This window comes from Thalassophryne amazonica, chromosome 10 (genome assembly GCF_902500255.1).
Source record: "Thalassophryne amazonica chromosome 10, fThaAma1.1, whole genome shotgun sequence".
Classification (NCBI taxonomy): domain Eukaryota; kingdom Metazoa; phylum Chordata; class Actinopteri; order Batrachoidiformes; family Batrachoididae; genus Thalassophryne; species Thalassophryne amazonica.
This window is the reverse complement of record NC_047112.1, coordinates 60,640,079-60,666,356: the sequence shown is the minus strand read 5'-3', so window position 1 is coordinate 60,666,356 and position 26,278 is coordinate 60,640,079. Positions and strand designations below refer to the sequence as shown.

The following is a 26,278-nucleotide window of genomic DNA, read 5'->3' as shown; positions in this document are numbered from 1 at the left end:
GCGGCTGGAAGGCCGGCTGGCATCAACAAAAACCCCAAAAGAGTCCCATAAACAACCCAACATACAAGAAAAACACAAAACCCACCCAAGCCCTCCCCAGGGGACCGTCCCATCCAACCCCAAATCCAATAACCCAACATAGCCCCAACACACAATACCAACATAAATTCACAAAGAAAAATAACAAACAACCCCCCCAGAACGACGTGCAGAGACCAACACCCCCCAGAAGACCTTTACCGCCAGTTCCAGGAGTAACAGCCAAAGCCGGAATCCCACAGAGGTCCCCAGGTATTCATGGAGCAAAAGCGCCCCCCCAGAGGACCGTACCATCAACCCCAGGAGGGACCCTCCCCACAACCCAGGAACCCCAGACCCGGCCACACTTGGCTAGTCAGCCCCACAAGCCATTTCCCCCCAGAGGACCGTCCCATCAACCCTGGAGGTGGAACCTGGAAGGAAACATAAAAAACACAAAAAGCCAACCCCCGGCAGACTTCATTAAACCACCCCGGGGGCAAATAAAACAACCGACAAACCCTGTTACCCCCCCAGCACCCCAAAAGACCCCAGATCACTCCCAGAGCCTATCGTCAGCTCAATTTTGGTGAACGGCACAAAACTACCAAGCCGGGGAAGGAAACAGGAAAAACTAACCCAGTCCCATCCCCTAAGCACAGCAGAAAACCGGAAATACGTCCGGTGCCCCAAACCGACCATACCACCAGCCCATCGGGAGGGGTGGAACTACCGAAATGGCGAACGGCACAGATCGGCCCACCACTCCGACTGAGGTACGTTCCCGCTGCACACCCTGGTAACACCAATGACGAACGGTCAAAGGCCCACCGGGGCTGGAGTGGAACCGGGCATCAACCAAACCCAAAAAAACGCCCCTGACAACCCCCCCCCCCCCAGGTGCAGAGGTTTTCTGAGAAATGCTCAGCGTAACCAACCTGCACCACCCCACAACCCAAAAGACAAACGGTCTTAGAGAATGTGAGGTTGGGAAATAAAAACAACAAAACAAAACGACCCAATCCTCAAACAAAAATTACCTAAATTCAAATAATGATTACCTGAGTCCAGCCGAGCTCCGAACTGCCAGTCGTTCACTCCACCAGAACCGCCTCTAAATCCCCAAACAATTTATAACCCCTTACAAGAAAACAAAAACAGCCCAAATAACTAAACAACCAAAGATCTGCCCCTTTTTTTTTTGTGTCCATTATTATGCCTGTCTAAGAACACTTGGAGATACGTCATTGTTATCTTTCTTGACGCTTATGTGACCGGGGCAATATGGTGGCCTCAGCTCGTCCGAGCTGCAGGGGCTCATCCGCAAGAGGAGCCAGAGGTCCCGTCGGAGGAGTCTCAGTGGGGCGAAGAAGAGGCAGCCCTGATCTGTGTCGGGGAAAGCCCCGAGACGAAAAGACCCGCTCTGATGTCCGCCCTCTCTCGCGTCCACGCTCCTTTATCCGATCATCTAGACGAATAGCCAAAGATATTAGCTCATCTAAATCTTTTGGTTCATCACGGACTGCTAGCTCATCTTTTAATGAACCTTTTAATGGTTCAAACCATCCACAAACACTCCTCTCAAAGCTGCGGCGTTCCAACCGGACTGAGCAGAAAAAATTCGGAAATCCACGGAATAATCCGCCGCACTCCGCCTCCCCTTGGGTGACGGAGTTATCTGCACCGGTATCGATAGTGCCGCAGCTGGAGCAGCAGGAAGCAGAACGGCTTGCGCTGCAAGCTCCGTAATGCGAGCATCTGTTTGTTTAATTTGATTTGCGAGAGGCCGTAATTGCTCCCATATCTTCTCCAAGTATTCTTGAACTCTTTCAGCAAAAGGAACTGCTTCTGCCGCTGGGTCCATTTTGGAATGCCCGGGAACTACTGTTATGTGCAGACGCGAGTTGAGGAGTGGACCAGCATCTGACTGAACCCAGCGCTAAATAACCAGAAAGCGGTTCCAAAAACAAAACAAATTTATTTCCCTTCTGTGCAATAATTTGTGTACAACATAAATGTGCGGTTGTCTGGCGAGGTGAAGGACGGTGCGCTCTCCAGCGCCCAAATGGATCGAAGCCCGACGCTTCTGGACCCAAACTCACCGCCGAACACCCCCAGGTGGATACGACAAACTGACTCTGTGAAGGATGGAAAAGGTGAGGTAAGTCAACAGCTACAACAAATATCTTTCAAAGGCACACACTATCAGCAACACATTCAGGTCTGAATTTAAGCTTTATGTAAATGAGCAGCTTCTCACAACAGGTGGAGGATCATCATTCATACGCCACGGCAGTGAGAAGCGAGCTGCACAATTCTCATCAATGTTCAAATATACTGTGTAACAAAATACCAAATTACTTTACAGACAATCATCACCTCTGATGTGTGCTGACAGCATGTGTCCCTCACCCGTCCTCCTTCACAGGCACGATGTGTCAAACCCAGGGGCGGTCCTCAGCGTCTCACAAACGAACGTCACAAGGTTGAGTTCCCGGCAATTCTGCTCGAATCACTCATGGCTTAAGTGCAGAACGCCATCTCATTATCTGCTTCAGCTGAAAGTCTTTAAGTTTGCACGTGAACATCCTCCACAAGTGCAGCCAATAATGCTGATGAGGGTGAAGGACTCTTCTGCCAGCACCTTCTCCACAGACAAAAACCCAGTTTGCATACCACCTGGAGAGCAAAGAAAAGAAAACAACACCAAAATGTCCAGCCAAACCCCCCAACACACAACACAGTTCCTCTGACTGTGCGTCTTTGTCCTGGCACCGCTCCGCTAGCGTCTTTTTCCACTGACTGTCTTTTTCCGAGTGAAGAGCACAGTTATGGGTAGTTGTTGGCGTTCTTTTTTCTTCTGGGCGAGAAGATTCTTATAAACAGACAATGTGCATGCTCTGCCTTCGTGGTGCCGTGACTGGCCTGCTTGATGAGGACGCAGAACACAATGCGCTGTAAAAAAAAAAAAAAAAGCATGCAAAATTGGACTAAAAAAATCGACGAAACTGCGAGGCTATGAAAGGTGAGCCACATTATAGCGAGGGACCACTGTACTTATATGTATACACGGAGGTGCACAAATAATCCCGGTGTATCATTGGATGGTCACTAACAGCCTAAATATAAGTTATGATTTTTGTGCAACGTGTCCTTTAACGAATTAACATGAGCTAGCGCAATCTAATATTTACATTACCTGCCATTAGTTAACTAATATTAGGTAAGGACCACATTGTCATTGTATAATTCATGCTCTGAGTGTACAGTCTTTACATTTGTGAAGAAATTAACATCAAGTTATTGTAGCGGCATGACATGACTACTAGCCAGTAAATTATAAATTACTTGATGGGCATTCATTTGTACTGCTTAAGAAAAGCTTACAGCTGGCTGCAAACTATATTGATGGGTTTTTAGGATAGTTTTTTACTTTGCTAGGACAGAATTTTATGAAATTTGCTTACACAGCACTGCTACTAACAGCTATTATCAAATAAGTTAGCATGGAGATCCACTGTAGAGACTGGGCCACTGTCTGTACTAAGCTGGCCTCTAATCACAGTTCAACTGACTGTACATAGTATAAATATCTGTTTAACAGTTTGATAACTTTGAATTTCATTAAATATGAATACACATGGATGAATGTATGAACACATAGACGATTATGACAGCCATAGAATCAGAAGTGAGATGCAAACAAAGTGTTATGTAATCTGTGCCGCCACATTGTAAGGGAATCATCAAGCATATCTAAATGTTAACTAATAACACACTGTAGATAAAATAAATAAATAAATGAATAAATAATGCTCTTGCGATTTCTACTAACTTATTAACAGTATAAACATGACAGGCATCAACTATAAATTGTAAATTATGAATTTTGCATATTTGCAAGTTTGACCTTCATATTTATTGTTAGCTGAATAGTTCAGATGGGATCACTAACTGATAAAGAACTGGGAAACACCAATTTAGTTAATGGTGTCATTTTTGTGAAATTCTCTGCTTATTCAAACTGTTTACTAAAAGTACATATTTTTCTAATGTTTTGCAAAAACACCTCACAATTTTCATAATATATTGATGTGCATTTCAAATGGGAAAAAAAGGGCATTTTTATTTACAAGCGATGAATGTTAGTGTATGTTCAGCTCAGGAACTGAATGTAATCTTTATTTACTGTAACTTTAGCACTGAATGAAAACACTGTAATCCAAGTTCATTTACTTGTGTTTAATTACATTTCAACATCAGAGGGGAAAAATATACCTGGGACATTTGATGTAATGAGGCTCCATTTATCACAGCACATAATATCTACAGCCCAGTCTCACAGGTTTTTTTTTTTTATCCTTCCGTCATGAAATGATTAAAATTTTCATGACAGGTTTTTTTTTTTAACTCACTATTACTAACACTACTCCTACCCCTAACCTTAACCATAACCTAACCCTACTCCTTCCCCTAACCCTAACCATAAAAACCCCAACTCCCCCTCCACCCCACTGCACTTTTAATTATGTTCAGCCATCACAGAATGAATTAGAATGTATTTGTGCTCCCATGATGGAAAATTTGCACTTTTCGTGACAATATGACAAACCAATAGATTAATGTATATTTCGTGCTGCTGAATCACGACAATCCATGAGACTGGGTTGAATATCTACCTTTTTATAGTCTCCACAACAATATTCTGCAAGCTTGGGTTCTGTGAAGGTTTCAAAAAGTCATTAATTTGTAGAAACAAAAAAGTTTTAGTATCATCCCCAGTCACACCTTCTATCCATTCTTTAATGACAGTTTCACTTTTTCGTTCTGTTGTATATTTTGTTTTATATTTGGACGTGTAGCAGGCATTATAGTTCTCCCAATGGTTGGTACCTTAACATGTTTTCTGATGCACCTGTGAACGTGGAAATCTCCCCTAACCATCCTTCAGGTGGCAGCTAGACACATCTATAGGGTATTACATGGGCAAAACAAAGTTGCTTTATTGATTGATCTTTATCATGAAAGATAACCAAAGTGACAGCTTCATGGTGGAGAGATTTTCTTAAGAAGATGGAAAATTTCAGCTACAGTTTGCCAGAAGATACAGTACACGGGAGACATGGTCCTAAATTTGGTCTGTTTACTTACCACTCCATCATGATGTTGCTTCATTGGTGGTGCAACAGGCAATGGTTGCACTATGCAAACATTTATTTTCATATCATTGTATTTTACATACAGTAAACATTCCAAGCAGCATTCTATTAGTGATTTTAAAAAGAAAATATATTCAGTTCACACATTTTATGCTGCCATACAGAATGTCAGCAGTTACCTGTTTTCAGTCTTCAGGGCAGATTTTGGCTCTGCCCTGCCAGATCTAATGTGGCTGGTTGATCAAAGAATCAGCTAAATGTCACCTGACTCCAGGCTCTTTTATCCTCACCATCAAACCGTTCAGATAGCATAATAAGATAAGATAATTATAGTGGGCGATTTTAACATCCACACAGATGCTGAGAATGACAGCCTCAACACTGCATTTAATCTATTATTAGACTCTATTGGCTTTGCTCAAAAAGTAAATGAGTCCACCCACCACTTTAATCATATCTTAGATCTTGTTCTGACTTATGGTATGGAAATAGAAGACTTAACAGTATTCCCTGAAAACTCCCTTCTGTCTGATCATTTCTTAATAACATTTACATTTACTCTGATGGACTACCCAGCAGTGGGGAATAAGTTTCATTACACTAGAAGTCTTTCAGAAAGCGCTGTAACTAGGTTTAAGGATATGATTCCTTCTTTATGTTCTCTAATGCCATATACCAACACAGTGCAGAGTAGCTACCTAAACTCTGTAAGTGAGCTAGAGTATCTCATCAATAGTTTTACATCCTCATTGAAGACAACTTTGGATGCTGTAGCTCCTCTGAAAAAGAGAGCTTTAAATCAGAAGTGTCTGACTCCGTGGTATAACTCACAAACTCGTAGCTTAAAGCAGATAACCCGTAAGTTGGAGAGGAAATGGCGTCTCACTAATTTAGAAGATCTTCACTTAGCCTGGAAAAAGAGTTTGTTGCTCTATAAAAAAGCCCTCCGTAAAGCTAGGACATCTTTCTACTCATCACTAATTGAAGAAAATAAGAACAACCCCAGGTTTCTTTTCAGCACTGTAGCCAGGCTGACAAAGAGTCAGAGCTCTATTGAGCTGAGTATTCCATTAACTTTAACTAGTAATGACTTCATGACTTTCTTTGCTAACAAAATTTTAACTATTAGAGAAAAAATTACTCATAACCATCCCAAAGACGTATCGTTATCTTTGGCTGCTTTCAGTGATGCCGGTATTTGGTTAGACTCTTTCTCTCCGATTGTTCTGTCTGAGTTATTTTCATTAGTTACTTCATCCAAACCATCAACATGTTTATTAGACCCCATTCCTACCAGGCTGCTCAAGGAAGCCCTACCATTATTTAATGCTTCGATCTTAAATATGATCAATCTATCTTTGTTAGTTGGCTATGTACCACAGGCTTTTAAGGTGGCAGTAATTAAACCATTACTTAAAAAGCCATCACTTGACCCAGCTATCTTAGCTAATTATAGGCCAATCTCCAACCTTCCTTTTCTCTCAAAAATTCTTGAAAGGGTAGTTGTAAAACAGCTAACTGATCATCTGCAGAGGAATGGTCTATTTGAAGAGTTTCAGTCAGGTTTTAGAATTCATCATAGTACAGAAACAGCATTAGTGAAGGTTACAAATGATCTTCTTATGGCCTCGGACAGTGGACTCATCTCTGTGCTTGTTCTGTTAGACCTCAGTGCTGCTTTTGATACTGTTGACCATAAAATTTTATTACAGAGATTAGAGCATGTCATAGGTATTAAAGGCACTGCGCTGCGCTGGTTTGAATCATATTTGTCTAATAGATTACAATTTGTTCATGTAAATGGGGAATCTTCTTCACAGACTAAAGTTAATTATGGAGTTCCACAAGGTTCTGTGCTAGGACCAATTTTATTCACTTTATACATGCTTCCCTTAGGCAGTATTATTAGACGGTATTGCTTAAATTTTCATTGTTACGCAGATGATACCCAGCTTTATCTATCCATGAAGCCAGAGGACACACACCAATTAGCTAAACTGCAGGATTGTCTTACAGACATAAAGACATGGATGACCTCTAATTTCCTGCTTTTAAACTCAGTAAAACTGAAGTTATTGTACTTGGCCCCACAAATCTTAGAAACAAGGTGTCTAACCAGATCCTTACTCTGGATGGCATTACCCTGACCTCTAGTAATACTGTGAGAAATCTTGGAGTCATTTTTGATCAGGATATGTCATTCAAAGCGCATATTAAACAAATATGTAGGACTGCTTTTTTGCATTTACGCAATATCTCTAAAATCAGAAAGGTCTTGTCTCAGAGTGATGCTGAAAAACTAATTCATGCATTTATTTCCTCTAGGCTGGACTATTGTAATTCATTATTATCAGGTTGTCCTAAAAGTTCCCTGAAAAGCCTTCAGTTAATTCAAAATGCTGCAGCTAGAGTATTGACAGGGACTAGAAGGAGAGAGCATATTTCACCCATATTGGCCTCTCTTCATTGGCTTCCTGTTAATTCTAGAATAGAATTTAAAATTCTTCTTCTTACTTATAAGGTTTTGAATAATCAGGTCCCATCTTATCTTAGGGACCTCGTAGTACCATATCACCCCAATAGAGCGCTTCGCTCTCAGACTGCAGGCTTACTTGTAGTTCCTAGGGTTTGTAAGAGTAGAATGGGAGGCAGAGCCTTCAGCTTTCAGGCTCCTCTCCTGTGGAACCAGCTCCCAATTCAGATCAGAGAGACAGACACCCTCTCTACTTTTAAGATTAGGCTTAAAACTTTCCTTTTTGCTAAAGCTTATAGTTAGGGCTGGATCAGGTGACCCTGAACCATCCCTTAGTTATGCTGCTATAGACGTAGACTGCTGGGGGGTTCCCATGATGCACTGTTTCTTTCTCTTTTTGCTCTGTATGCACCACTCTGCATTTAATCATTAGTGATCGATCTCTGCTCCCCTCCACAGCATGTCTTTTTCCTGGTTCTCTCCCTCAGCCCCAACCAGTCCCAGCAGAAGACTGCCCCTCCCTGAGCCTGGTTCTGCTGGAGGTTTCTTCCTGTTAAAAGGGAGTTTTTCCTTCCCACTGTAGCCAAGTGCTTGCTCACAGGGGGTCGTTTTGACCGTTGGGGTTTTACATAATTATTGTATGGCCTTGCCTTACAATATAAAGCGCCTTGGGGCAACTGTTTGTTGTGATTTGGCGCTATATAAAAAAATTGATTGATTGATTGATAGCAGTGTTATTTTTGTTGTCTCAATGGACTGCAGAATCTTGGTATGTTAATGCACAGGGGGCCCCAGGATGCAGCACTGCAGCTTTAAGTGGGTCCTCAGCAGCTGTCTGATTGTCAGGTGTCTTAAAGACGAGCACCACAACACCAACCACTTAAATGTAAAAGTTTGCAAATGATTTTGCGTTTGCACATAGGCTGAGAAATGACAGTTCCAGAAATATCTTGGTTCTATGACGATTGCTCACATTTCAAAACAATTTATACATCGTTAACGTGTCATTAATTAACTTAACTCACCTGCATGAATACATCTGGCAAAAGTGCCATTTTCAAAATGCATCATGAATAGCTAATTTAAAGATGTGCAGAAGCTGAAAACAGGATAAGCAAGATCTGTGATCAAGCTCACAAAATGATATGACCACTCTGCCATATTACATCTCTGCACGTATTATAGGGTAAATCTACAATAATGCAATTACAATCAGAGCCAAATTTTAAAGGTAAGCTAACATATGGCCAGATTTTGTTGTCACTGTATTTCCATAACTGTAGAATTGCCTAATACAGCATGTCAGTAGCAGTAAATATTTTTTAGTGAAACACCAGAATTAAATGGTCAGCCTCTGGAAATGTAACTGACAAATATGATAGATTAAGGAAACAACAGGTCCATTTATCTTCCTTGAAGACATCTGAGCAGAATCATTTTCTCTCAGGCACTCTTCATTCATTTTTTCATTTATTTTTTCATTTATTTATTTATTTCATTCATTTAAAAGAAAAAAAAACAGAAAAGCAGAAATAAAGCATCTCCATTACCAGAATGAAAAGGAGCAGAGAGAAGAACAAGTCTTATATTTTCTGCCCCTTTTTACGATACAATCTTTCAATATCCAGCGTCATTTTTCAACATTATTTAACAGATTGTATTTCTTTAACTTGTCACATACCACTGACTTATTTCATAATTATGACCATTATTAAATAGATTACATCTCTGACAGGTTACATTTTTAAACTTAAAACATTTTATACATTATTAACAAATTACATTTTTTTTTTTACTTCCTTACAGCCCACAAACTTATTTTATAGTTTCATACTTACTTAATACATCTAGTTTAATACGTTTTTTTAAATAATTTAAGCGACCTTAATTCTTTAATTTCTTTGTTGAGATTGTTCCATAATTTTACACCATTTACTGCAATACTCCGTTCTTTTACTTTGGTTCTGTATCTTGGTTTTCTAAAGACTTCTATTCCTTTCAGTTTATAACTACTTACTCTTTTCTCAAACATATTTTGAATGTTTGAACAATGGATTAGATGGATCTCTAAAACCACTGTTGCTAATCACCCTTAAAGCCCTTTTCTGCAGAATAAACAAAGGTTGTATATAAGTTGTATATGTTGATCCCCAGATTTCTACACAATAAGTTAAATATGGGAAAATCAATGAATTGTACAATGTTAATAAACCATAACTATTTAATGAATATTTTACTTTATGCAAAACAGCAATGGCTTTCGCTATTTTTCCTTTTATGTAATTTATGTGTGACTTCCATGTAAGATCTTCATCAATTATGACTCCTAAAAATTTCATTTCTTTTACCCTTTGTATATCCATTCCATCTATTTGTAATGACACATTATTTTTTTTTTGCTCTGTCTTTAAACAATATGAAATTTGTCTTATTAATATTTAGTGACAGTCTGTTTATATCAAACCAATGCTTAACCTTTTCCAATTCTGTTTTTATCACTTGTGCTACTTCCTGTATATCTGATCCAGAGTAAAACAGCGTTGTATCATCAGCAAATAAAATGCTACCAAGCACATTAGATACATTCACAAAATCATTGATATACAAAATAAACAGTTTGGGTCCAAGTACTGATCCTTGTGGTACTCCATAAGCAATATTACACAATTCTGATTTGATATTATTTATCTGAACAAACTGTTTTCTGTTTTCTAAGTAGCTTTTTACCCACTGATGTGCAATACCTCTTATTCCATATTGTTGTAACTTGTGAAGCAATCTTGAGTGGTCAATAACATCAAAAGCTTTTTTTAAGTCAATAAAAATACTTACAAAATAATCCTTATTTTCTATTGTTGTTGATATTTTCTCTATTAATTCCATAATTGCCATAACTGTCGAATGTTTTGTTCTGAATCCATACTGAGCATTATTTAAAATATGATGTTTCTCGGTGAATTTATCCAACCTTGTCACAAAAACTTTTTCCATAATTTTAGAAAACTGTGGAAGCAATGATACTGGCCTGTAATTAGAGAATTTATGTTTGTCTCCATTTTTATATAATGGGACTACCTTGGCAATTTTCATTTCATCTGGAAAAATCCCTGTTGACAGAGACAGATTGCAAATATAAGTAAATGGTTCAATAACAGTTTCTATTATACTTTTTACAGTCATCATGTCTAAATCTTCATGGTCAGTTGATCTTTTGCTTACACAGTTTTTTACAATATTTCTTATTTCATCTTTTCCACATTGTCCAGGAAAATACTATTGACCGTATTTACAAGTGTATGTAATGTATCGTCTACTATTGGTTTATTTCCCACCAGACTTGATCCTACATTTGAAAAATAATCATTAAACCCATTTCCCACTTCTTTTATGTCATATATCTCTTTATTTTCTTTGACAAAGTAATTTGGAAAAGTTGCTTTCGCTCCATCACTTTCAATCACACTTTTTATAATTCCCCATGTTGCCCTCATATTATCTTTACTCTTAATTGTTCACTATAATAATCTTTTTTTGTTTCCTAATTATTGTCAATAGTTTATTTTTATATTTTTTGTATCTGTGTTCTGTTTCCTTTGTTTGCATTTTTAAAAAGCACCTGTATAAATAGTTTTTCTTTGCACAAGCATTTTTTATTCCCTTTGTCAGCCATGGTTTATTTACTCTTTTCTTACTAATTTCTATTAATTTACAGTTTTTATTATATGATTTCATCAATATTTTCATAAATGAGTTATATGCTACATTAACATCACTGACATAAACTTCTTCCCAATTTTGATTTTTAAGATCATATTTTAATGCCTCTAAGGCTTTTACTGACTTGTCTCTTTTAAAGTTTATAACAGTTTTTTTCTTGTACCTATTTTTATATTTAAATATTGAAAAGACTGGTAAATGATCACTAACATCTGTCATCAAGATCCCATTCCTGATAATTTCATCTGTTCTATTTGTAAATATATTGTCGATTACCGTTGCACTTTGCGATGTGATTCTGGTTGGTTTTGTTATCAAGTGGAATAACCCCAAACTATACATTGAATTCACAAAATCACTTATTCTTTGGCAACTGGAGCTCTCTATGTTAATGTTAAAGTCTACACATATAAAAAGCGTTTTGTTTTTAATTTGATGGAATAACTCTATTATTCTATCTGTAAATTTCACAACACAAGTGTCTGGTGCTCTGTATACACAACTGATTAAAATATTTTTAGATGTTTCATGTACAAGTTCCACTGTTACAATTTCTATGATGTCATCCACAGTTGTCATTTCTTCTACAATTGTACATATCAGATCTGCCTTTATGTACAGAGCCCACAGGAGGGCGGGCCCATGTTGCTCTTTCGGGCTGAGCCCGGCCAGGCCCCATGGGCTAAGGCCCGACCACCAGGCACTCGTGCGCGAGCCCCAACCCCAGGCCTGGCTCCAGGGTGGGACCCCGGCTCCGCCATACCGGGCGACGTCTCGGTCCTTGATTTTTTACTGGTCATGGAGGTTCTGAACTGCCCTTAGTCTGACCCGTCACCAAGGACCTGTTTGCCTTGGGAGACCCTACAGGGAGCACAAAGCCCCCGACAACATAGCTCCTAGGATCATCCGGGTACGCAAACTCCCCCACCACGATAAGTTGGCAGCTAGAGGGGGAGCTCTAGCTGGGAGAGGGGTTGGGAGTTTGCCCAACCAGTCCACATGTGTTTTGTGGATCTGGAGAAGGCGTTCGACCATGTCCCTCGGGGCACCCCGTGGGGAGTGCTCCGGGAGTACGGTGTCCGGGGTCCTTTGCTAAGTGCTATCCGGTCCCTGTACGACCGCAGCAGGAGCTTGGTTCGCATTGCAGGTAGTAAGTCAAACCTGTTTCCAGTGCACGTTGGCCTCCGCCAGGGCTGCCCTTTGTCACCAGTTCTGTTCATTATTTTTATGGACAGAATTTCTAGGCACAGCCAGGGTGTAGAGGGGGTTTGGTTTGGGAACCACAGAATCTCGTCTCTGCTGTTTGCGGACGATGTGGTTCTGTTGGCTTCGTCAAATCAGGACCTTCAGCGTGCACTGGGACGGTTTGCAGCCGAGTGTGAAGCGTCCAGGATGAAAATCAGAACCTCCAAATCCGAGGCCATGGTTCTCGACCGGAAAAAGGCGCTTTGCCCTCTTCAGGTCGGTGGAGTGTCCTTGCCTCAAGTGGAGGAGTTTAAGCATCTCGGGGTCTTGTTCACGAGTGAGGGACGGATGGAGCGTGAGATCGATAGACGGATCGGTGCAGCATCTGCAGCGATGCGGTCGCTGTATCGGACCGTCGTGGTGAAGAGAGAGCTGAGTAGGGGGGGCAAAGCTCTCAATTTACCGATCGATCTACGTTCCGATCCTCACCTATGGTCATGAGATTTGGCTCATGACCGAAAGAACAAGATCGTGAGTACAAGCAGCCGAGATGAGTTTCCTCCGCAGGGTGGCTGGGCGCTCCCTTAGAGATAGGGTGAGGAGCTCGGTCACTCGGGAGGAGCTCGGAGTTGAGCCGCTGCTCTTCCACGTCGAAAGGAGTCAGTTGAGGTGGCTCGGGCATCTTTTCCGGATGCCCCCTGGACGCCTCGCTGGAGAGGTGTTCCGGGCACATTCCATTGGGAGGAGGCCCCGGGGAAGACCCAGGACACGCTGGAAGGATTACATCTCTCGGCTGGCTTGGGAACGCCTTGGGGTTCCCCCGGAGGAGCTGGGGGAGGTGTGTGTGGATCGGGAGGTCTGGGCGACTTTGCTTGAGCTGCTGCCCCCGCGACCTGACTCCGGATAAAGCGGAAGAAAATGGATGGATGGATGGATGGATGTCTTTTATATTTGGCAGCATTGTGTAGGATGGTGTCCGTTATTGATTGACACAGTTTGATCCAGATCTGATCCAGATTATAGATTTTGTGGCCATTTAAAATTAACATTGAAAAACCCCATTTAATGTATATTGTACATTATATCTTAATCAAACATGCCCCAATCACTCTCATATTTGAAAGTGAGTTGCAGACTGGCACTCACTATTGCCTGATGAAGGTTGATCTGAGCCGGATTGTGGATTTTGTGGACATTTGAATTTAATATTGACAAGCCTATTTGGTGTACACTCTCATTTTTCTGTTATGGATTTACCTACACCACCAAAATTGGAGGGAGGCTCCAGTTTTATTCTTATTAGTCTGTCTTCCAGTTATCAGTCGGAAAGTGCCAAAAAGCAATGACAAATTGTGCAAAGCAGAGATAACAATGTTGTGTGAAAATGATCTGAAGAATTCAGAAACTGAAAAAGTTGAAAATAAAAACAAAAATCTAACACCACAAAAAACTTCAATTCAAGTGCATGAACTAAATACATACTCCTGACATTTGATCACATCTAATTTAGCTTATGAAAAGCCACTTCTAACAGGACTTTGACCTAACTAGTGTTGGTGGAGGTTTGCAACCTATGAGCACAGTGCTGTAGTTGCTTGTTTAGTTGTGATTTATTAAACTGTGAATCCACTATTTTGTACTTCATATTTTTATTTAAATTTGAACCACATTATTATCGTCTAACTTTAAGACTAAAGATTTTTTAAGCATGATTTTTGTACAAAGAAGGCTGATGTTATAAAACAATAAAAACTGGAAAAAGCCAAAGGGTAGGGACCTTTTATTGGCACAGCACGTTTTTTTTACACATGGAAAACATTCTATTTACAATTTGCCGTTTATGTATTTAGATTATCTTTCCAGAACAGAGAAAGAGTTTGCAGAACTGCTGATTGTGCTAAAGAGTCTAAATCAGCAACACTGCAAAGCATCCAAATGAGCAGTTCAAAGGTCATAACTCAAGGAATAAAAGAAAAACAAATCTCACGGTAACATAAAGAAGAAGTCCAAAACAGGCCTTGAGATCCTGCTCCATATCTTGGAGAATGAAGCGGATGAGAGTGTACAACTGGATGCCAGTCCAATTGAAGTTACTTCCAGAGCCAAGATTGGTCCACATTTACAGCTGGGTGCACTGGGATAATGTATACTCAACAAAAATATAAATGCAACACTTTTGGTTTTGCTCCCATTTTGTATGAGATGAACTCAAAGATCTAAAACTATTTCCACGTACACAATATCACCATTTCCCTTAAATATTGTTCACAAACCAGTCTAAATCTGATAGTGAGCACTTCTCCTTTGCTGAGATAATCCATCCCACCTCACAGGTGTGCCATATCAAGATGCTGATTAGACACCATGATTAGTGCACAGGTGTGCCTTAGACTGCCCACAATAAAAGGCCACTCTGAAAGGTGCAGTTTTGTTTTACTGGGGGGGATACCAGTCAGTATCTGGTGTGACCACCATATGCCTCATGCAGTGCAACACATCTCCTTCGCATCATCTGTGAAGAGAACACCTCTACAACATGCCAAACGCCAGCGAATGTGAGCATTTGCCCACTCAAGTCGGTTACGACGACGAACTGGAGTCAGGTCGAGACCCCGATGAGGACGACGAGCATGCAGATGAGCTTCCCTGATACGGTTTCTGACAGTTTGTGCAGAAATTCTTTGGTTATGCAAACCGATTGTTTCAGCAGCTGTCCGAGTGGCTGGTCTCAGACGATCTTGGAGGTGAACATGCTGGATGTGGAGGTCCTGGGCTGGTGTGGTTACACGTGGTCTGCGGTTGTGAGGCTGGTTGGATGTACTGCCAAATTCTCTGAAACGCCTTTGGAGACGGCTTATGGTAGAGAAATGAACATTCAAAACACGAGCAACAGCTCTGGTTGACATTCCTGCTGTCAGCATGCCAATTGCACGCTCCCTCAAATCTTGCGACATCTGTGGCATTGTGCTGTGTGATAAAACTGCACCTTTCAGAGTGGCCTTTTATTGTGGGCAGTCTAAGGCACACCTGTGCACTAATCATGGTGTCTAATCAGCATGTTGGTATGGCACACCTGTGAGGTGGGATGGATTATCTCAGCAAAGGAGAAGTGCTCACTATCACAGATTTAGACTGGTTTGTGAACAATATTTGAGGGAAATGGTGATATTGTGTATGTGGAAAAAGTTTTAGATCTTTGAGTTCATCTCATATAAAATGGGAGCAAAACCAAAAGTGTTGCATTTATATTTTTGTTGAGTATAGATTAAGCATTTTGTTCAACGACACAGATGGGTAGCATGAGTGGGACTGGAAAACAGGTCTACATATTGGCAGGGGAGCTACTTACCACTGAGTTACCTACTTTCCAAAATCCAAGCCAAAGACAATCAAACCAAAATGAAAACATGAAGGTAAATTTATTGCACAAGTCCTTGAGGTGAAAGCGTATTTTGCAGAGATATATTATCTATGTTTGATAGTCTGAGACACACTGTAATATCAATTAACACCAACAAGCTGCAGTGATAAGAACCTTTTTATATGGCAAAAGAAAAAAAATTGGCTTGACTTTATGTACATGTCCAAGTCCGCAGTACGATTAATTAAATATACATTTTTACATGTACAGATCAAGAAAAGAAAGGACATTATAATTGCCATATTTGGGGGAAAAAGTTTTTAAACATATAGCATAGTAGTACAATTATTTCCTGAACACAACGTTGCAGATATGACGATTAAACATTTTTCCCCACTTCAGTGACATTAATGTTGGCGTCTCTGCTGCTCTGCCTCTGTCCAAGTCTTCCCTGTCACTTTGAGTACTGTGCAAAAGGAGATTCTTCATTCACTTTGTTCTGCAGACATGAAAAGAAACCACACACGTGTTAAAGTAAATTGCCACAGGGTGTTTCATAAAAGTAGACAAATGGCTTGGTGCTAAAGAATGTCTGCAGCGGAACGCATTGCACCTCCTTGCTCACATCCTGTTTGCTGTGGATGAATAATATATATAGATACAATTAAATTAGAGATTTGGAAGTGGTGACCAACTACTGTCACCACTCCAAATCAAGTGTCTATGGTTGTTCAAATGTCTAGATGGTGAGCATGAAGATGGCAGTAAACAGTGTGCAGGGTGGGGGGGGGGGGGCAGAGTGACTCACATTTCTGTATGCATCATCACTTTCCACAGATGACTCATATCCTTCAAAGCATATGTTATTATCTGTTCATCACCATAATAAATGCAGAATCAGCTGTTTGTGTGTTTGGACACACATGAAGTTTGCAATCTACAAGCGGTGTGCTACGTCCTCAACTATCACAGTGTCCCCCAAGCCATTTGTAGCTCCCAAAGATTTGTAGATGGATTATGATGATGGCTGGCACAATATCATGCTTTCATGTCTAATACGGAGCAGCACGGTGGCTCCTCACAGCAAGAAGGAAAAGAGATCCATTCTTGGAGTCTGCATGTTCTCCCCGTGTTTGCGTGGGTTCCCTCCAGGTGCTCTGGCTTCCTCACACACCCACAGACATGCAGGTTAGGTGGACTGGAAACTTTAATTACATTTAATTCATTTCATTTATATAACGCCAAATCACAACAAAGTTGCCTCAAGGCGCTTCACACAAGTAAGGTCTAACCTTACCAACCCCCAGAGCAAGCACACAGGTGACAGTGGTAAGGGAAAACTCCCCCTGATGATTTTAGGAAAAAACCGCAAGCAGACGAGACTCAAAGGGGGTGACCCTCTGCTTGGGCCATGCTACTGACACAGTTGACAATACAAATATAATAGGAAATTTTTGGGAGTCCATGTTGGTATCCAGGATGGGAGGCCTGCAGAAGAAGACACCCACTCCCATCTATGGATGGAGCCACACGTCAAACAGAGAGAAATAAACAGAATCAGGTGGCAGAAAGACAACAAATACAGTATAATTTGTCAGCATTAAGCAACAAGAAAAACAGAATTAATACAAAGGTGGTCGCCGGCGACTCGCACTAAGCTTCACAAAAAGACCCAGACTTTAGATAAAGTTGAGGCTGCGGCCCGCTCTGTTTACTAATAAAATTAATTTAAAAGGGTAGGAAACGTAGTAACATACTATGCCAGTATGCTAGCCATACAAAAGGGAGAATAAGTGAGGCTTAAGTCTGGACTTGAAAATCTCTACAGAATCTGACTGTTATATTGATGCAGGGAGATCATTCCACAGAACAGGGGTATGATATGAGAAGGCTCTGTGATCTGCAGACTTTGTATTCACCCTAGGGACACAAAGTAGTCCTGCACCTGAGAATGCAGAGGCTGGGCCGGTACGTAGGGCGGTGCCAGTCTGAGAACAGTTTTATAGGTTAGTAACAGAACCTTAAAATCTGATCTCACAAGGACAGGAAGCCAGTGAAGAGATGCCAAAATAGGTGTAATGTGGTCAAACTTTCTGCTTCGTGTCAAAAGTCTGGCAGCAGCATTTTGAACCAATTGGAGACCACTAATGCTCGACTGCAGTAAACCAGAAAATAGAACATTGGAGTAGTCCAATCTAGAACAGACAAATGCATGAATCAAGGTCTCAGCATCAGCCTTAGACAGGATGGGACGAATCTTCCTTGTATTTCACAGGTGGAAGAAAGCAGTCGCTGTAATATCTCTAATGTGTAGGTCAAAGTAGATCAAAGGACAACGTAGGATCAAAAATTCCCCCAAGGTTCCTCACTTTGTCAGTGTGATGTATGACACACGAGTCTAGGCTCATCGTTAGCTGGTCAAATTGATGCCGATGTCTCACTGGACCAAGAACCATCATTTCAGTCTTGTCAGAGTTCACAAATAGGAAATTGCTAGACATCTAGCTTTTCACTGATGCAAGGCAATCCTCTAAGAATTTTACATGGATGAGATTACCAGCAGTTATTGGCATATATAACTGAGTATCATCGGCATAGCAATGAAAGGTAATCCCAAAACGCTGCAATATTTGACCAAGGGGTGCTATATAAAGGGAGAAAAGCAGGGGGCCTAAGATGGACCCCTGTGGAACCCCAAATTTCATGTCACTAAGGTTAGAGGTAGTGTTGTTGTACAAGACACAGTGAGAATGACTGGTCAGGTATGATGTCAATCATGCAAGGACATTCCCAGTAATCCCAAAATGATTCTCCAGCCTATCGAGTAAAATGTGATGATCCACGGTATCAAACGCAGCAGTAAGATCTAACAGCAACAGAACTGTAATGGTTGTCAGAATCCATTGCAAGCAGAAGATCATTTACCACTTTAGTGAGAGCTGTTGCTGTGGAATGATATTTTCTAAAAGCAGACTGCAGTGGCTCAAAAAGATTATTCTCAGTAAGGTGGTCCACAAGCTGCTCTGAAACCACCTTTTCCAGAATTTTAGAGCAAAATGATCAATTTGATATCGGCCTATAGTTTTTCAATGTACTAGGGTCAAGATTAGATTTATTAAGTAATGGTTTAATCACTGCAGATTTGAAAAATTAGGAACAGATCCAGAGTTTAATGACAGATTAGTAATTAATTAATAATAATTAATTTAAATTGTTTGTAGGTGTGCGTGTGGATGTGAATGTGTTTGTTTGTCTATATGGCAATGCGACAGACAGGCGTTCCCTGCCTCGCACTCTAAGGCGTGAAGTGGGGTACACCCTGGAAAGGACGCCAGTCTCTCACAGGGCCACATACAACCCCAATTCCAATGAGGTTAAAAACAGAATATAATGATTTGCAAATCCTCTTCAACCTATATTAAATTGAATACATCACAAAGACAAGATGGGTGATTCCACATGAGAAGGTTAAAAAATGGTAGATTAAAAATTACTCAAAAATAACTGATGACTGATGCATTGTGTGCTTAAATACTTAAGCTTCAAAGACCAAATAGATTTTTTTCTGCCAGTCACCAGGAATCGGATATTTTGGGGCAAAATCAAAGAATTTTTCTCAAATTCTGAAAAACAAGATTATTGTAACCTTTTGTCCCATATTTTTAACAGTTAATTGCTGCAGCTTTTTCATTGATATTGCATTGTTATTATTAGGAAGGCACTGGCTATATTCACCCCACCCCCTGATCCCACCCCCTGATGTGACTTCACTGCATTTGGCAGAAATTGTTATATTCGATGGAGGATTTGGGGTCATGTCTCATACGACATACAGAAATGTAAAAAAAAAAAAAAAAAAATCCCCACATCTCATTTTTTCAAGACCAAAGCTTACAACTACAGATTCTCTAACTTTGGCCAATAACTATTTATTTGACATAGCCTTAGTTAATTATTTTAATTATTTATTGTATAATTGGCTTTTAAAAGATGTCCCGTACGACACATCACACTCATGGATTTTCAAGTCTTTGCAGAAGCAGTTTCTCACCAATTCAAATACACTTGCAAAAGCTAACGGATAACCACGGGCGATGAGTAGGCCAAGCAAGGTAGGCCTATAGCCCATTTCACACCGGGCCCACTTCCAAGTTGCATCGTGCGGCATCATGACGACACCACGTGGAAGCAACCCAGTGCCGTGACGATGTAGCTCAATGCCAGAACAGTGCGAGGGACGCAAAGGATGAAGCGTATCAGACGGCAAAAATTAAACGTTTAATTTTTTTCTGCATCGAGCACAGGACGCAGAAATTAAGCGGTTTCAGTGCAAGTCAGAGCAATGCGACGGTACTCAGCGTAACTAGAAGCCACACCCTCACAATACGTTACCTGACACCAATTTATGATTCCTGCTGTGTTCCATTGCTCTTGAAGTATAAATCACACAGGACTGTTTTTAATACTGTGTACATAATGCAATGAAACTACAGGCGCAAAAAGAGCACAGAAAAAAAAAATACTGATTGCAGCATGACTGCTGCTGCAGCTCCTCGCTCTTCTCTCACAACTGTGTTTAAATAAAGTCCATAAAAGTCCTGCTCACAGACTGATTGCCGGAGACAGGACAGGTCCACATCCAGTAAAAAGTCCGGACATCTCCAGTCCACTCAAGGACGGTTCGTTCGCACGTGCACATGTGAACAATAAACAAAAAAAAAACTGGCTGGCTGCTGCAGCTCCTCGCTCTCCCCTCAAACTCTCTCATAAGTGTGTTAAATAAAGGGGGGGAAAAAGGACATAAGTCCTGCTCACAGATTGACTGCCAGAGATGTGACATGTCCACATCAAGTATAACTCTAAACATCTCCACATTTGCACATGGACTGTTCGTTCGCGTGCGTGTGCATGCATGCACGCAGCTCGTGGTCATAGGAAGAAAGATAAACTATAACAGAAGTCAGAGCGCAGACCTGCAGCTCAGCACAAGAACAAATATAAACTAGAAGAGAAATCAGAGTGCACAGTCTGGCTGCAGCCAAACTGTGCACTGATTTCTCTGTGCAGAGAACCTGCAGACTGCGTTCTCACCTCCTCTCTGCCCCACTGCTGCGCGCACCTGGCACAGACATTCCTGTGTCGTCATGACGCCACATGAAGCAACTCGAAGCAGCCCCCGTGTGAAAGGGGCTTATGTGTAGTTTGATATACCATAATACCAGTAGACCAGGGAGGTGATGGTCTAGTGGTTAAGGTGTTGGGCTGGAGACCAGAAGATCCTCGGTTCAAATCCCTGCCTGACTGGAAAATCACTAAGGGCCCTTGGGCAAGGTCTTTAATCCCCTTTTGCTCCCAGTGTGTAGTGAGCGCCTTGTATGGCAGCACCCTGACATCGGGGTGAATGTGAGGCATAATTGTAAAGCGCTTTGAGCGTCTGATGCAGATGGAAAAGCGCTATGTAAATGCAGTCCATTTACCATTTTTAGTCCATTTAGACAATGAAACTTGAGTTTTTCATATATTTTTAAAATCTTGTATGTTTGTTCTCATGTTCACATTTTGTGCCCAGTCACATGGCACTTGAGAGTTATTATCTGTCTTCTTACCAAAAAGAAAGTATTTTCTATTCTAGGTTCAAGACCATTGTATTTAAAAAATGCTTGAAAACCTGCTAGGATTGAGGTATTTGTAGCCTTGTAACATACATGTTAAGTTGTTTGTCCCATATGACACATTTTTATGTCTGATACGACATACAACCTCAGTTTTCCTCCACACATGGTAATAAGATAATTTATCAAGCACAAAATCAGTAATTTAGATATTCTACAGCATATGCTGTAACAACCTTAACTGAAATGACAGATTATAGAACTGTTCTGGGATAAACCATACGACACATTTACAATATCCTGTACGACACACTTTTGTAAAGTCTCTGCATTTAATAAAAAAATAGTCTAATATGAGAAAAGGTTTCATTTAGCTTCTTTTAAGACTCAAGGAAACATTTCCAGCATGGTTACATGAATCTGTCTCCATTCAACTCACAGACTTTTTGTGTTGAATATACTGGAAAGAATTTTACCAATTTTCTGTGTCCCGTACGACTTTTGCCTGTTTCCCCCAAAAAACATTTCTGATCGAAAGTATGCACAAGGCAATATTGCCCAGTGGTATCACAACCTATCTGCACCAAAATGTAGGTACTTGCTATAACACTGTCTGACCAGGCTGGAAATGAATCTCTGAATGTCCCTTATGACACATATGGAATCGCCCAGATATTTAATGTTCAAACTGATAAACTTTATTGTTTTTGTGCAAATATTTGCTCATTTTGAAACGGATGCCTGCAACATGTTTCAAAAAAGCTGGGACGGGCCAACAAAAGACTGGGAAAGTTGATGAATGCTCAAATAATGCCTGTTTTGAACATTCCACAGGTGAACAGGTTAATTGGAAACAGGTGAGTGTCATGATTGGGTATAGAAGGAGCATCCCCAAAAGGCTTAGCTGTTCACAAGCAAAGATGGGGCGAGGATCACCACTTTCTGAACAAGTGTGTGAAAAAATAGTCCAACAGTTTAAAAACAATTTTTCTCTTCAGTTGCAAGGAATTTAGAGATTCTATCATCTACAGTCCATAATACAACCCCTGGCAAAAATTATGGAATCACCAGCCTCGGAGGATGTTCATTCAGTTGTTTAATTTTGTAGAAAAAAAGCAGATCACAGACATGACACAAAACTAAAGTCATTTCAAATGGCAAGTTTCTGGCTTTAAGAAACACTATAAGAAATCAGGAAAAAAAATTGTGGCAGTCAGTAATGGTTACTTTTTTAGACCAAGCAGAGGGAAAAATACGGAATCACTCAATTCTGAGGAATAAATTATGGACAAATGAAAAACAAAAGAACACCCCAACACATCACTAGTATTTTGTTGCACCACCTCTGGCTTTTATAACAGCTTGCAGTCTCTGAGGCATGGACTTAATGAGTGACAAACAGTACTCTTCATCAATCTGGCTCCAACTTTCTCTGATTGAAGGAGAGAGCATATCTCACCCATATTGGCCTCTCTTCATTGGCTTCCTGTTAATTGTAGAATAGAATTTAAAATTCTTCTTCTTACTTATAAGGTTTTGAATAATCAGGTCCCATCTTATCTTAGGGACCTCATAGTACCATATCACCCCAATAGAGCGCTTCGCTCTCAGACTGCAGGCTTACTTGTAGTTCCTAGGGTTTGTAAGAGTAGAATGGGAGGCAGAGCCTTCAGCTTTCAGGCTCTTCTCCTGTGGAACCAGCTCCCAATTCAGATCAGGGAGACAGACACCCTCTCTACTTTTAAGATTAGGCTTAAAACTTTCCTTTTTGCTAAAGCTTATAGTTAGGGCTGGATCAGGTGACCCTGAACCATCCCTTAGTTATGCTGCTATAGACTTAGACTGCTGGGGGGTTCCCATGATGCACTGAGTGTTTCTTTCTCTTTTTGCTCTGTATGCACCACTCTACATTTAATCATTAGTGATTGATCTCTGCTCCCCTCCACAGCATGTCTTTTTCCTGGTTCTCTCCCTCAGCCCCAACCAGTCCTAGCAGAAGACTGCCCCTCCCTGAGCCTGGTTCTGCTGGTTTCTTCCTGTTAAAAGGGAGTTTTTCCTTCCCACTGTCAGCAAGTGCTTGCTCACAGGGGGTCGTTTTGACCGTTGGGGTTTTTACGTAATTATTGTATGGCTTTTGCCTTACAATATAAAGCGCCTTGGGGCAACTGTTTGTTGTGATTTGGCGCTATATAAAAAAAAAATTGATTGATTGATTGATTTCGTTCAGCCCCCTATAATCAATGCATGGACGAAGTCCGCCGTCTTTTTTACCCACAAAAAAGAAACCTGCACCCATCGGGGAGGTGGAATTCCGGATCAACCTGGCGGCTAAAGAGTCCCGGATGTAGGTCTCCATTGATTCGCGCTCAGGTCGTGAGAGGTTGTACAGCCTGCTGGACGGGAACTCAACGCCTGGAACCAAATCAATGGCACAATCGTACGGACGGTGGGGGGGAAGGGTGAGCGCCAGATCCTTACTGAACACATCCACAAGGTCATGGTACTCCACCGGCACCGTCCCAAGATTGGGCGGGACTCTGACCTCCTCCTTAGCCTGGGAACCGGGAGGAACCGAGGAACCTAAACATACCCGATGGCAGGTCTCGCTCCACTGAACCACTACCCCGGACGGCCAATCGATCCGGGGATTGTGTTTTAACATCCAAGGGAACCCGAGAATCACACGGGAGGTGGCAGGAGTCACAAAAAACTCGATCTCCTCCCGGTGGTTTCCTGACACCACCAGAGTTACTGGTGGTGTCTTATGTGTGATTAGAGGGAGTAGGGAGCCATCTAGTGCCCGCACCTGCACAGGCGAGGTAAGCGCCACCAGAGGGAGCCCTGCCTCCCTGGCCCATCTGCTGTCTAGCAGATTCCCTTCAGAGCCCGTGTCCACCAGTGCTGGGGCCTTCAGGGTTAAATCCTCATAAAGGATTGTCACTGGGAGTCATGTGGCAATATGGGTATGTCCCACGTGAATGTTTTGGCCCACCCCTAACCCAGTTTCTAGGGGCGGGCGTTGGTGTTTAACCGCTCGGGGCAGTCCCTCACTTGATGCTCTATTGAGCCACAAACAAAGCACGCTCCGCGGACCAGCCTCCTCTGTCTATCTGGTGACCTAAATGTGGCCCTGCTCGTGTCCATAGCTTCATCAGCAGGGGGAGCTGTAACCACACGGAGCGTAGAGGCCGTGGAGCGTGGGGAGGGCGGAACTCGGTCGGAACCAGAAGGGAGAGGGACGGTGCGTGCCCGGCCACGCCCTTCGACTCGTTCCCGACGGCGTTCTTCTAAGCAATTGTCTAATCGTATAACGAGATCAATAAGCCCGTCTAAATCCCGCGGTTCGTCCTTGGCCACCAGGTGCTCCTTCAGGACCAACGACAGTCCGTTTACGAAGGCGGCACGGAGAGCAGTGCTATTCCAGCCGGACCTCGCAGCCGCGATGCGGAAGTCGACTGCATAAGCAGCTGCGCTCTGGCGCCCCTGTCTCATTGACAGCAGCACGGCTGAAGTGGTCTCTCCTCTATTTGGGTGATCGAACACTGTTCTGAACTCCCTCACAAACCCATCATATGTCAGAAGGAGCCGTGAATTTTGCTCCCAGAGCGCTGTAGCCCAAGCGCGTGCCTCGCCGCGAAGCAGATTAATTACATAAGCTATCTTACTAGCATCAGTCGCGTACATGACGGGACATTGTGCGAAGACGAGCGAACACTGCATAAGAAAGTCCGCGCATGTCTCCACACAACCCCCGTACGGCTCTGGAGGGCTTATGTATGCTTCAGGGGAAGGTGGGAGGGGTCGTTGAACGACCTGTGGAACGTCACTGTTGCGCACAGGATCGACAGGAGGGGGAGCCGCAGCAGCACCCTGAGGGCGCGCTTCCACCTGCACGGCGAGAGCCTCCACCCTGCGGTTAAGGAGGACGTTCTGCTCGGTCATTAGATCCAGCCGAGCCGTAAAAACGGTGAGGATTCGCTGCAACTCACCGATCATTCCTCCTGCAGACGCCTGTGCGCCCTGCTCTTCCATTGGCCGTTCAACAGCCGGTTGACGCCCCTCGGGGTCCATGACGTTGGCCGAGATATCCTGTTGTGAAAGTGTAGGAACACGGACCCACAACAGGGGGCGCAAATGAACGGACAATGGAGGAAGTCAAATAACAACACTTTACTGTTGTGAATAAGCACAACTAACACCACGGATCACAACAATAGACAAAGAAGTCAATTCACAAGAATGTGTCACGTGGGCAGGCTCGAAGATAAGAGACGTCTGTCCAAAGCAGAACCGGAACCACACGATTTCCTCCGCCACCAAACCCCGGGAATACTGGAGCCGCCAAGTCCCGAACTCCCAGGTGGCCACTGCCTCCGCGTGTCGGATCTGGTACTGCTGGCGAGGAACAAAAACAGTTAAATGTGGGTGCGTTTGCACCCAGCAATCCGTATGGCGGGAAAACCACCTCCACCTCTCGTTGGAAGAATGTCTGCTATTAAACGCACAAAAGTAATAAAGGGTTACTGTCAAAAAGACAACACAATCAGCTGAGTACGGTACCTTCTAGGTAGAGCGATATCTCGGGAAAGAGGTGGAGATGTCGTCCTGCTGATATACCACTGCTGATCAGATGATTGGTGACAGCTGTCGTAGGTGATAAGTGACAGCTGTCACCCCGGCTGCTCCTGTGAGGCGGCAGCGCCCTCTGGTGCCTGGAGCCCGCACTCCAGACAGGGCGCCCTCTGGTGGTGGT

General features: G+C 42.2%; 1 protein-coding gene across 1 annotated transcript in view; it reads right to left on the bottom strand.

Moving 5' to 3' along the window:
* Positions 1-15,961: 15,961 nt before the first annotated feature.
* mpv17l2 (MPV17 mitochondrial inner membrane protein like 2) overlaps positions 15,962-26,278 on the bottom strand; it is a 77,501-nt gene continuing 67,184 nt past the window's right edge. Inside the window, exon 7 of the mRNA XM_034180089.1 lies at positions 15,962-16,412. Coding sequence (XP_034035980.1) covers positions 16,368-16,412 — 45 coding nt within the window. The 3' untranslated portion in view covers positions 15,962-16,367. The remainder of the gene's footprint in view (positions 16,413-26,278) is intronic.